The sequence below is a fragment of the Glandiceps talaboti genome, chromosome 9 (genome assembly GCF_964340395.1).
Source record: "Glandiceps talaboti chromosome 9, keGlaTala1.1, whole genome shotgun sequence".
NCBI classification, from domain to species: domain Eukaryota; kingdom Metazoa; phylum Hemichordata; class Enteropneusta; family Spengelidae; genus Glandiceps; species Glandiceps talaboti.
Genome location: NC_135557.1, coordinates 8,955,999 through 8,970,239, shown reverse-complemented (window position 1 = coordinate 8,970,239; position 14,241 = coordinate 8,955,999). Strand labels below are relative to the sequence as shown.

At 35.4% G+C, this 14,241-nt stretch overlaps 1 protein-coding gene across 1 annotated transcript in view; it reads right to left on the bottom strand.

Annotated features, from left to right (window-relative positions):
- Positions 1–14,241, bottom strand: part of LOC144439754 (kielin/chordin-like protein) — a 28,928-nt gene that overhangs the window by 10,679 nt on the left and 4,008 nt on the right. Inside the window, exons 3-18 of the mRNA XM_078128988.1 lie at positions 13,777–13,859; positions 12,764–12,851; positions 11,963–12,048; positions 10,789–10,983; positions 10,249–10,342; positions 9,336–9,509; positions 8,300–8,382; positions 8,027–8,123; positions 6,961–7,049; positions 6,505–6,681; positions 5,094–5,187; positions 4,411–4,496; positions 3,668–3,841; positions 2,590–2,689; positions 1,014–1,120; positions 22–121 (exon numbers count right to left, since the gene is read on the bottom strand). Coding sequence (XP_077985114.1) covers positions 22–121; positions 1,014–1,120; positions 2,590–2,689; positions 3,668–3,841; positions 4,411–4,496; positions 5,094–5,187; positions 6,505–6,681; positions 6,961–7,049; positions 8,027–8,123; positions 8,300–8,382; positions 9,336–9,509; positions 10,249–10,342; positions 10,789–10,983; positions 11,963–12,048; positions 12,764–12,851; positions 13,777–13,859 — 1,827 coding nt within the window. The remainder of the gene's footprint in view (positions 1–21; positions 122–1,013; positions 1,121–2,589; positions 2,690–3,667; positions 3,842–4,410; positions 4,497–5,093; positions 5,188–6,504; positions 6,682–6,960; positions 7,050–8,026; positions 8,124–8,299; positions 8,383–9,335; positions 9,510–10,248; positions 10,343–10,788; positions 10,984–11,962; positions 12,049–12,763; positions 12,852–13,776; positions 13,860–14,241) is intronic.

Here is a 14,241-nt window from a genome sequence, read left to right as displayed (position 1 = left end):
CATTTGTACTGTAAGACTCACCCAAACAGACAGGACAGCAATCATCAGGTCGTAGCTTCTGTCTGCTGACAGGACATTCTAACTCATCACATTCTTCTACTTCACATGTAATATGACCATCCTATAAAACATAAAAACTTAACACTTGAAGACATATTTTGTCATTTCTGAGATGCGTATCGGCAGATGAAAGTAAGCTGTGCAGAACAAAACTCAGAATGGATTAAATTGTTGCATGTGTATGTCTCTTGCAGAGGGTGATTTATATACATTGTAATACATGTTATTTTTTGCACCTGTGTTGCTGTAATTTGTCTCTCTCAAAATAAAACACTTATCAAAAAAAAAATAAAAAGTAAAAAAATAAATACAATTTAACATCTTAGCAAAGGGGATTGATATACATTGTACGTGTAATACAATTTTACTTGATTTTGTCTCTTGCACAGTAGATTTATACAGATGTAACATATGGCTGCATTGTACAGTTTGCATGTAGTGTACAATCATGATCTGATACATGACTTTGTTTAGTCTGTTAAAATTATGACAGGGATACATGTTGTGTGACCTTATTTATTAAATCACCCTCTGTGAGAAACAGACACAAGCAACAATTGTATCCCTTTGTTTATATACAGCATTACTCATTCTCCTGCAAGTTCAAGGCATTCATAATTATTACCACTGGTACAAATCGATGGTGGCACAACAGCCCTTTATACTTCCTCAACTCCCTGGGGAGCATACAATCCATTGCAGCCTTTATAAGTGCATAGGATTAAAGCATTCACATTGCAACCTTTATCCAACCAGGTCCCTAATTATACAACTGGGTTGACTGAGGCACAGTCATGGTTTAAATCTTACCCAAGGAGTTTAGTCATTCAGAAACAAAAGCCAGCAACAGGGCTCGCTCCTGAAACCTACAGCTGGCCACTCTAACCATTCAACCATCATGACTCCAATATCAATATCTGTATTTTGTACACTATTTGTAAACATTTACTTACCATACACATACAGGATGTACAGGCATTTAATTGAAATTGGGTTCCATTCTGATACTCCATACCAGTACTGTTGTTTTTACACACTTTCTCAAATCGCTCCAAATCATCTACGATAAAACAGAATAAAATCCTTTCATTATAATATATACTTTCTCTCTTTATCTAATTCGGAATTGAGTATGACCTTTTTAAGTGACTTTTAGCATTTTTAAATTTGTACGGATCTTCAGTGTTTTTTTACTGACAGTACTCTTTTAAGTTTTAGGATTGTGTAGTACAGCACTTTGAGATGTATTTTTTACATGGAAGGAGATTTTTAAGAAATAAATATTATCATCATTATTATCAATTCAAATATCGGAAATCCAAATAGAGTTGCCACTTTGAAGCAAACCTTTGTCTTAAAAGCAGAATAAAACTTCACCAACCAAACATGTACTCTGGGTGTTGCTATGTGAAATGAAGGTAAGATTGCTTGTTAATGTTGAGACACACAACCAGCAAGTATTTGCAAACGGAGCTTGTTACAAACAGGAAATGACTTGTATTAATAACACTTGGCACAACATGTTGGAACTGCAGAGACTTATATTCTATTTTCTGGTTTGATAGGAACAGTTTTATCCCCTCTGTGTATCAACCTCCTCTCTAGATACAACCTTATTGCACTGATGTGACAATATAGACAAATTTCAAATTCCCCTGGCATTTCATACACCCACCAAGAGACCATAAAACTCCTCACATCAAACAATGGAATGTAATACACATTTATATAGCCTCTACATGATGTGCCAAGTATAATTAACATTTATTTACTTTTTTCTTTTTGTAGCAAGTTGCATTTGTAAATGCTTGCTTGTCACTGGCTGTATAATAACCATTATTGCATATGTACCAGAGATTACTTGTATCGGTGTACATGTATGTGCATCCTAGTGTCATTTGCATTGCAATGCAATACCAAAAACATTTATTGCATACGTGCATGCAAAGTACATGAAAATGAGGATGCAATCATTCATTCTACACAAAAACGTGTGATCACATAGCATAATTTCTTATGAAATTTGTTGTTTTGTATAAACATATGAAATAATACCAGAACTCCATGCGACATGACTGCCACTGTGGGCTACTCAGGGGTATTTGCACTCATGCTTGCAATATTTTCTGCTGTGCACCAAGGAATTGGTACTGTAACAGAGAACACTGCAAGCACTCGTGTAAATACCCAAAGTACAACACACTTGCATACACTTGTCATGTGTTTATGTCATAATACGGAGGATTTGGAGAATAGGGAACTTGCAATCCAGACTGAGCATGCTCAGACGCAAAGGACTATGGGATTATCTGTGGTTATCGTAATACATAATCTGAAGCTACAGATAAAAATATTCTTCCACAATAGTCAGGGTAAACTATATGAATTGACCATTCAAGGTTGCAAACAATGTAACAGTAATGTTCACAATACCAATTTATTAGTATTTATTATCACATTTCCCATGATGCAACATTCAACATGGCGGGTTTGCAAGTTCCCTATTAGAATGTAAAATAAATAAAGTACCTCTACAGGTCGGGCAGCAGGATCCTTGTTCTACCATAACTAACTCTGGTGTACAGCTGGGTATAGCACAAATTATTGGTAAACATAGCAGTATACCATCCTATCAAATGAGAGAAGTTGATAAATAATTAGATTATCATTCGCCAATTATTGTCTTTGTCTGGCCAAGGAAACTTATACGTGACTACATGGATCACATTATTACAATGAAATTCAAATGACGAGCTTGAAAGGAATAGACACAACTGTGATTTTCAAGATAAACTCAATTGATAATACCCCTGTACATGTATATAAACAATTACACTCCTTAGAATGTTCAATTCAAACAATCGTAACAGGGGGGGGGGGGGTTATAGACAATCTTGTAATACAATGGATTTATTCGAAGACTGCGATTGAACACAAGACATCTATTTTACAACCTCCTGTTATCAGATACCACACTTGGTGTTGATTATTTTCCAAATAGTGTAACTGTTTATATACAGGGGTCTAACATCAAATGAGTTGATATTGGAAATCACAGTTGTGGCTATTCCTTTCAAGCTGGTCAGTTGACTTTCATTGTACAAGTCTGAGGATGAGTTGTGACAAGACATCTTGATAACAAGAAGAGTGTCAACTGAGGTAAGCATGAAGCCATCACAAGAGATTTTCATATAAACCCTTGCTGGCGATTATTAATGGGCTGAATACATGTCAAGTGTACTATACATATGTAGCTTCCATACAAGATTTCAAAGTTGAATAAGTTACAATGGCAGTATTTTATAACTCAAAAGAATATGAAACTTGATTGCAGTAAACAGGAGAAATAAATGTAAATAAAAGTCTAATTGTATTTCTCCTCTAACAGACACAATGATTGCAACTTATCCATACTTTTAGATATTCAAAAATGAATTCATAGTTGCAGGTGATGTATAAATATGTTATTTGCCAAATACTGTTCAACATCACCTTAAACATGTTTATCAATTGGGTAAAACATAGTAATAATAAGTTCTTGTTTCTACTTGAATTACACCACCTAGCTAGACATGGAACAGTATATAGCAAACAACATAATACTTACTCTACACTGACATTCCAAACACTGGTCGTCATCTGGTTTAAAGATGGCACCTTCTTCATACATGACATCCTCAAATTCACAACCTTGGCAGGCTTTACAACACTGACCAGGTACACTTATAGGGTTATCACATGGTGCTGGACACACTACAGTTCTACACATGATCTCTGTATCCTGCAAAAATCAAAATACAAATCTTCTATCAATGTTCATCATTTCGCTTATTAAAGGGGATTGAACAATGAATATTCATGAGAGATGATTTACACTGAACAGCATAGGCACTCAGGATGCATATTCAGTGTGCTACTTGAATACATTATTTCTACTGACTCCCATGATGCAATGGCCAATAGCAAAGATACCCTATAAAGGCACAATATCAACTTGATGTTTCTCTGAAATCGTAAGTAATTGTAGATGATCTAACATCATGAAACGATTCTCCAGAACCTAGTTTATAAAATGTTTCTATTTCAAAACATTACCAATAATTAATATAAAATTTTAAAGAGAATTAATGGGGCATGTTTCAGTCCTGGGTCATCACATTAGTATTATCTTAATAAGGATTACATGGGGTCATTCTTTTGTTCTGGACCGACTTTTCCTATACCATTGCCAGACAACTGGTTTTAACACTTATATTTTAATACTAATACAGAAGTGGGCATTTAAGAAAATTTCTGATTTTCTCCTGGTGGTGATTTTGTCAAATGTTAAGCTAAAAATGTTTAACTTACATCACATACACAAGTAGTACAAGGATCATCATTCTTTGTCCAGATTTGTCCATGGTGGTGAGATATTCCAGCATCATCTACACAGTCTACACAAACAAAGAGTACATATACATGCATTCACTCCTAAGTTATAGTGGTAGTGTTGTGTTCTCAATAGTATAAGACCTACCATTGGCTAATTTAGTTAATACCATAAAATGGGTAACATAACAGACTGCAGTAGCTAACTTATCCAAACATTTTGGACAGCATTCACCAGGTAACATAACGGTTACCACAAGTAGCTAACTTATCCAAACATTTTCGAAAGCATTCACCAGGTAACATAATGGTTACCACAAGTAGCTAACTTATCCAAATATTTTGGACAGCATTCACCAGGTAACATAACATTTACCACTGGTGGCTAACTTATCCAAATATTTTGGACAGCATTCACCAGGTAACATAACATTTACCACTGGTAGCTAACTTATCCAAATATTTTGGACAGCATTCACCAGGTAACATAACATTTACGACAGGAAGCTAACTTACCCAAATATTTTGGACTGCAAGCACTGGGTAACATAAGTTGCTAACATAACCAGTTACCACAGGTAGCTAATTTACCCATTTAGCAAACATTTTGGACAGCAATTACCAGATAACATAATAAGAGTTACTGCACGTTGTTAACTTACCCAAACATTTTGGACAGCATTCACCAGGTAACATAATAGAGTTACTGCATGTTGTTAGCTCACATTGGACAACCTCACAGCTGACATTTCCTGACTGAAATGTACAATGACCAGATAACAAACTACTTTTCATTCATATGTTCTTTACCTTTTAATAACCCAAATACAAAACATATTAATTTGTAATTCCACTTCAACAGAATTTGAAGATTTCATATGTCATATGAGAGCTGGCTTGATTAATGTGACATCTTCAAAACACAATGGTTTATTTATTCAATCTTTATCATGAAATCAGAAACCTGGAGGTATATGTATTTGAAATTCAAAAGAGTGCTTGATTTTTATAACACGTCTTTTTAAAATATATTTGGCATGTCCTTAAAGATTATCATCAGGTCAGTAAAATATTGTTAATAGTTCTTGTATCACAACCAAGGATTGATTGTAATTACTTTCTTGCTTTCCTGGTGACCATGAGTAACGTTTTGCAATACAAGTAATGTATGTTGTGACTGTTCAGGTCGACATGCTTTGTCAAACTGTCCATTCACTATCACGCCATTACCAATACATCGCCTAGTGGTACAGTCAATATATGGAAAGTTTGTAAAAGCCTGTTGCCCTGAACTGGTTAAACGTGTCTCATAAATTGAGCTCTTGGTTAATGATAATGATATTTGTTGTGTTGAGTTATACGTCCAACTGATTCAGTCTGTAAAAGAGCCCATCCTGGGTTTATGTCTGTCACAGAAAATCTTGTCTCCAACGAAATTTAAACCCCCAGAGTTCAAATCGCAGACTTTGAAATCTATGTAATCTTCGAAACACAAATGATCCCATCTCAAGTGACCCATGATCCATGACTTGAGGTCTAGTCATGAGTTTTTATTAGAGAAGTTTAGATACATATTACAATGAATACATGTATTGGAGTATTATCATACAGGCGTACACGTAATGATGCATACAAAGTTGTGTTTAGTTATGCGTTCAGAACACAAATTTGAAAGACAGTGATATGTGCACGTGTGCATTTGGCATCTTCTGTCTAGAAGGCCACACATGACTTTGTTTTCTAAACATGTCGGTATTTACCAATATTTTTGTCATTTTTCCCGCAACTACCCAAGCCCAAAAATTAGTTTACAGTTATGCTTCCGAACTTTGATATAAAAAAAGACAAAATTTAATAGAATAAAAATGACAAAACAATTATATATAGACTAGTGTTTTGACATTGCATTGTCTGATATAGAACGTGTAGATTGCTTCGAATCACATGACTTTGACATTATGCGTATAAAACACATATAAATACATGCATCTAAATCTCTCTATTTACCATGACATGTGTACCTCAAGGAGTCGGGCTCACAACTTGAAAATCATCACTACTGAACTGTCTTACCTGACAAGTGCATGTACGACAAACATCACCATTAGGGTAGAATATATCACCACTTGGATACAGAACTCCATTAAAGTCACAAGCTATACAGTCTGGACAACATTCACCATCAGTAAATATCCCATAATCACATGACACTGGACAATCTAGGATACGACATGAGATGTCACCAGTTGCCTGAAACACAGAACAAACAACCTCTGAGCATGTATTATCGACAACCTAGGATATGCTGGAATGGATTTTTGAAGTAAATTTACACCTGCAAAAACAGCTATGATGCATCCCAAATATTCTACAAACTACATGCAGTTGCTCTATGTAAATGGGTCATGAGGCATACATGTACACTATATTTCACTAGCATACCCATCACACAAGGATGTCATGTGGTGAATATTATTAGTGCTAATATTAACATAACGTGCGCTGCATGTGGCGTGCACATGTACATACCTGACAATTGCATTGCACACATGGATCTTCACTTGTCCACATGTCCCCAGGTTTGTATTCAACACCATCTGGTGTCCTGCACATTGCATCTGGAATGAGATAACAATAGACAATTTTCAGATAAAAATGTACCTTGTAGTCATTTTGTTTTTAAAAAAGTATCTCAAATGACTCGAAGCTTGCTGAAGTCATCACTGAAGTTTGGTTGTTCCTCATCTTTATAACAAGGAACTCTCCAATCTACAGCCTGTTTCACATTATAGGATTCAATGGCTCTGCTTGATACAACAATGTAGAAATCAATAAGAAACTGCCAATGTTTTGATGTCTGAATACTGGTATCATGGACAAAATGATGCAAGAAACTGTGTTCATTCAATCTTGGAGTCTTAAAGTGTAGCAGGCATGTGTAGTTCCTTGTTGGTTTCAGACTGATTGTATCAAACAGAGCCAGTGAACATTAACATGAATGAGATGGTATCATTTTGCCCATCGACAAACACAGTATTTCATGGCTATTTAATATGGAATTCACATATTATAGGATTATGTTTTCTACATAAAAATACTGTATCACAACCTGTTCCTGATTTTAACAGAAATAGGTTGTCTATCTTAGCCCCCCCCCCAAAAAAAATAAAAAAATAAAAAAATAAAAAAATAAAAAAATAAATAAATAAAATTCTGGTCAGCACGCGCATCACTTAAATACCCCTGCATCAGTCTTTTTGAATGTATTTGTCCAGCCCTGTGAGGAAATACAAAAGATAACCCTCCCTACTTCAGTGAAGACAACTGCAGAGCGAATTATGAACAAGCAAATGACATCTGCCCCACATACATACAGTCACTTGCTCTAAAGTACTGAATAAAAAGAACAGTAACTGGCATAAATAGAGACTGAGAGACAGATTTGTTGAGAATAAAAAAAATTTGTGTCATCACACCATTTAAAAAAAAAACTGTCCTGACCAGAAACAATTTTTTGGGCCCCCACATGTGCTTTCTTGATTTCTGTAGTCCTACCTTCTACCTCTATGTAACTAAATTTTAATCCAGCACATACCTCTGCATACAGGACAGCAGTCTCCTTCAGCTGGTATGGTTTCTTCACATGTTAGTGGTGGACATTCATCAGTAGCACTACAAACAACATTGCCAAGCTAAAACAAAAACATTTGGCGTATAAAAAAGATACCTGGATTGGGTTTGTATTTTTTGTATGCAAATACATTGCAAACAAACAAACAAACACACAAACAAACAAACAAACAAACAATTCAATCGAATCAGTTTTGTAAATTTGGCATTATACAAATTGTAAGTGTTAATGACTTACTGCACAAACACAGGTTTCACAGCGATTACCAAATGGATGGATGAAGTCACCATTTGAGATAAATTGTCCTTGATACAAACAATCTGAAATTCAAATTATGCGACAGTGTAAATTTGTCTTCTTTGGAACATATGAAACAATAGTTGTTACTGTTTAATAATGAAATGTGTTAAATTATGCAAGAATAATATGCTGTATTCCAGGTACTGAAGTTCCAGCAATTTATCAGGTAAACACCACAAGAGGGCCCAACAGATTTGACAAAGCGGGGGCTAAAATTTGTCATAGCCACTGGTTGCATATGCACGAAGCAGTGAATGAATAATAAAATACTAAATAGTATTATGGGAACAACATAGAGAATGCCTGGTAACTTAGTGTCTGCTGTCTTTATGCTACAATACTCTACTAATCTGGCCCTCACTTCCTGCCAACAAGTGACTTGTGAACAGCACTCCTAGTGGCCAAACTAAGAAATCTTTTATCTTTACTAAAACCGGGTAACTAATAATAACGTGTCTGAGTTTGAATCAAGCACTGAACAACATTCTGTTGACAGAAGAAATAGGACTGGTGCATTTCTACCTGAACAAATTGTAGACAGTATTTGTAGGAGGGGAGGCAAGTATGTGTTTTATTGAAATTATTTTATGTAGACATTGTGGTCGGCGATAATTGGTTGAATGGCATGGGTGTGTATAACAATCGACATGTTAGGTCTCCCCTAAATCATCCATGGTATAATGAACATAATCTAAACGATATGGATGGCATAGATGAATAGCAAGGGTGGTATAAGGGTGACTGTACAATTGATATTACTCAATAATATGGACAGTATTAATGAATGGTATAAGGGTGAGTACAACTGATATTACTCAATAATCTGGACAGTATTAATGAATGGTATATGGGTGACTGTGTACAATTGATATTACAATCTGGATAGCATACAGTTGGTGGAAAACATGAATTTGTGCAAATTCAGAGCAGCACTCATAAAATGGATGGTAGGAGTAATTAAAATTGATATTACCTAAGCAATCTGGACAGCATTCATTCGGTGGAAGGTATGGATGTGAACATTTGACAACACATGGCATTGGTTGACATTGCACACTACCACTTGTACATTCACATGTATTACAGCTATCATCTGATGGCGGGAATGTAGCGCCCTCTCGATATGATATCCCATCATATGTACAACCTAGTGATAAATAAGTATACTTTTGAATAACGCACAAACAATAGGAGAAATTGCAAAACTAATATCTTGAAAAAACTGCATCACTGAAAATATGATGATAAACAACCCCACCATTGTTAGTATGTTACCAATCTGATCACATTCTTTGTAACCATGGTTATGCTGATTATTGTAAGGGGACTACATGTGTATTGTATTCCTTGCCCTAGATCAAGTTTTGTGATAACACAGTCCGTTGTATCTGGGTATGCTCAGTTTGGATTACGAAGCACATATAATGATACATGTACTGTTGGAAAGAAGCTGATCAGGTTTGTACAATGTTGTTATGAGGGAAAACATGCTATCAACAAACTGAAATAGACATAAACTAAAACTTCATGTATTGTTGTTGCATAAGGTCAAATACAAACTTGGTGATAGTGATGTCTTTGTTCTTTGGACATGTGTAATCACTGTGTAGTGTTATCACCGATTGAGGTTGAATGTGTGGCTATGTGACTGTTACATTTTACAATAGACAGTGGGGAGGAGGAAACTACACAACTTGGAAAAGCTCAGTGTCTGTAGTCTGAATGTATGTCTGGTTTCAAGGGACACCATACTGTGGAGCGAATGACGTCATTCTTGTACATGTATCAATGGGGTTACTAGTATTTTCAGAATGGGATTCCAATAGACTTATCTTGACCGGATGATTGATAGTTTTCCTTTTACGGCTGTCTATGATTTTACTCACCATTACAATCTGGGCAGCATTGGTTTAGTACAATAATTGGATTGGTGCATTCTAAATTGCATAAAATAATCTCACACATAATTAGTCCATTATCCTGGTAAATAAGATTTTAAAAAATCCATTAGGTGAAAAAAAAATAATTGTGTTGCTGATAACATAGGTTAGGATTTTATATTATTTTATTTTTTTATTTTTTCGTAAAATATTGCATCAACCTGAAAACAAGTAAAATGTACTTTTTTGATGAAAGATGTAATACAAAGTCATACGATGAGTGTGTTTTCTTGTGAGCAGTGCCCCTCTTATAGAACAGTATAAAAATATACCGCTTCGCCTTCATTCATCACCCATCATCAACAAAATCAAAAAGGATATCAAGAAGGAGCTGTTTGCAAGCGCTTTCCAGCTTTTACTACGATCTACTAGTGTTCCTGTTCAGCACCTTAGAACAGTATATCATATTAGATTTTGACACTACACTAATTCTTTGATTGATTGATTGATTGATTGATTGATGCTATCAGAAGTAGTTTTCCCTACCTTACATTCACAGCTCTTACATAAATCATCTTTGTCAATCCATGTCTGGCCGAACGGATATAGAATTCCTGAACTATCAACACATCCTGGCAGATTAGTACAAAACGGACAGCATACCCCTGCCTCTGTTGTCTGGAATTGTTCCTCACATGGAGGTACTGGGCATGTGACATTCTCACATTCTATCTGACCATCCTAGAGTTCAAAGTTGAGAAAGGTCAAATGTAAGGAAAGGTCAAAGGTAAGGAAAGGTCAAAGGTAAGAAACTGTTAAAAAAATGTAGTAGGGTAAAATGTGAGACTGGTAAAAATTGCAGTTATGTGTAAAAAAAAAAATCACTGATCAAGGAATACATTGTAATCCAAGATGTTTCCACCTCTCCTCTATATACATGTACTTATCCTTTTCTTGGACTGGAAGGTAATTGGTTAGAGATAATATAAATTACAATCAATGATGGAGAGATAGAAGACAGATGCTTTGTCACATCTATATAATGACTTTAATACAACTGCTGACATCAGACCATGGACGAAAAGAACCTGTTACAAACAGGGAAAGTAAACAACTGAATTGGATTAATAACACTTGGCTCAGTATGTTGGAACAGCAGAGGCTTGTATTACATACCATGGTTTGATAAGAACAGTTTTGTGGCCTCTTTATGTGCACATCAAATGCTAGGGGAACTGGAAATTTGTTATTCCCCAATATTCTTCTTCATTCAGCCAAGGAAATTATGAGTGACCTAAGGGGCCTTTGTCACAATGAGCTGTCAGACGAGTAGTGACAATCCTTCATGAGTATTTTCTGGCTCAATCAAGAAAAACACTACAGAATAACATAACCTATACCAGTGCCAGTAATATAAAAACAATCGTGGAAAGTACTGGAAATTTTGAACAGTTTGACACAGCAGAACCAGAGACATAGATTATTATTATTATTATTATTATTATTATTATTAGACTTTATTTAATCTCGATAGACTGTTGAGCCAGTGGCTCTTCTCACACAGTGTCGAGAAAAACATTAAAATATATACAATAAAATAGATACACGTTGTTGTGACATAGATGTGCATTGTCGTGATGTAGAACAATCAGAGTTTATATTCCATATTTTCTGTTCAACTTGGCTTGTGCATGGTGTAATCAGCATTGTCTTTACTTACCATGCAAATACACATCCTGCAATAATAGCCCTCTGGTTGAAATGTTTCACCACTCTGAAATACTTGATTTTCAAAGAAGCAGCTGGCTGCAGATAAATAAGACCATATAACATATCAATTGACACTACATGTTTGGTAATTTTACAGCTAGCCACACACAAGACCATTTTCCAGTATATCACTCACACATACAATGTATCATGCAGTAATTTAAAACCAAATTCTTTGTTTTCCACAAATGTTTAATCAGCACAAACTAATCAAAATATAAGAGCCACCCCTCCCCCAACCAATACTCCCAACCCAATTCAGGCTTACTGCACTCTTGATGATATAGAAGAGCCTCCCCCACCCCATTTCAAAATATAAGAGCTCCCACACTCCCGCCCCCCCCCTCCCAATACCTCAAAGCCATTCAGAATTACTCTTCAGAATACAAGAGCCCCCCCCCCCCCCCCATATCCCAACCCCACTCAGGCTTACTACACTCTTCAAAATATAAGAAACCCCCCCCCCACCCCACCCCATCCCATTCTTGCTTACTGCACTCTTTAAAATATAAGCTTGATTTCCTAGTTTACCACTAGTTGTATGGTGGGTGATGACTCCTGATATTTTGTTGAATTTTGATGCAGAATGGGTCTAAGTTTTCTTGAATGAAGTAACAGCAAAACTCTAATCTTGGGACATCTCGTCACATCTGAGGACATCTGGATACTATAATTAAGTTTTCCATTTCCAAGGCACATACTACACTAATTAACATTCATACTTACATTTTCTTTACAACCAAAGACTCACCTTCACAAATAGGACAGCAAGGTCCCTGGATTGGGTTAGGACAGGTTACTAATTGGCATTCCTCCTGTATACAATTCACATTCCCTTCCTGAAATGAAAGCACAAATATACTAAAATACTCCTACATGTAAAATATTCCTACATGTATACAAAAATTCCTAGCTGCATATGGCCAATAATATCTCTCCTCAAAATAAATATACAATCGGATGCTGGAATTTTACATTTTTGTTTATACAATTATTATAAAACCATAACCAGGGCTACACAATACTTATTAGTGTTGATGGGTAGTCCTGCGTTCCAAACCATTTACTGGAACATCAACTTGCAAGGGACATGCAGTGTTTGGTATATGCCATAGTGTATGTTATTCCCCCACACCAGTATTCGACACTAGAGGGCGCTATATTCTCCACAAAAATAAGGATCAAGTCAAGCTGCAAATTTTGATTGATTATGACATGAGGTAAAGATTTGTGATATAGCAAATCATAATTTATACCATGCATGAGCCAAATCAAGTAAAAAATATGGAATATAAACTCTGGTCATGACAACGTGCATATCGGCGTCACTGGTTCTGCTGTGTTCGAAATATGAATCAAAATGTTCAGAAGTGCTATTACTCTCCCCGAGTTTTCTTTGATATTATTGGTGCTAGTATAATTATGTTATTCTTCAACATTTTCCTTCATTCAGCTCTTGACCTATAAGGGTGGTCAATACTCGTCTAGCAACTTGGAGTGACAAAGGCTCCTTAGATCTCTTGTATTTTCCTTGGCTGGACAACGAAAAATATTGGGGAATAACATCTAAATACACTATGACAGAATGACATGATGCATGACTGTAAGTATTATGTACACAGGGGTATTTGCACTAGACAGGGAACTCAGGTAGATTTACCTACTTACCACCCTTAATAACAAAAACCCTAACAAGATATTTACATGGAGCTGACAGTCTAGTAAATATCGTGCATAAGTTAGTATTTTTTTCTAAGTACATACCATACACAGACATTGGGAACATGTATCATTTGCTGGTACAAATACTTCACCACTCGAGTGGATGACTCCATTATACATACATTCTACAATACAAAGAAATGAGACAAATACATTTAATATTTTTGTTTGTATAAAATAAATTGTTAAATATTATTTTTGTTCAATATCCTTAATAAGCAAATGATCATGTCAGACTTGTTCATTTGTTTATTAAGGATATTGTAAAATCTTTTAACTTAAAATCTTTTAAAATATGAAATAGAATTTTTATTTTTTGGAAAACAAATTTTTTGATAAATCTATATCTATTGACACATTGAAGAGACACTGATATTTGCTTTAATAACAATAACACAAATTAAGTAAATTTGGAATCTGCTAAAATTGGTTTAGATCATTACAGCTAAAATGATGGAGGCTTGGTGTTTCACTCATGTGACATGACATTTATAACACACCCTCAGA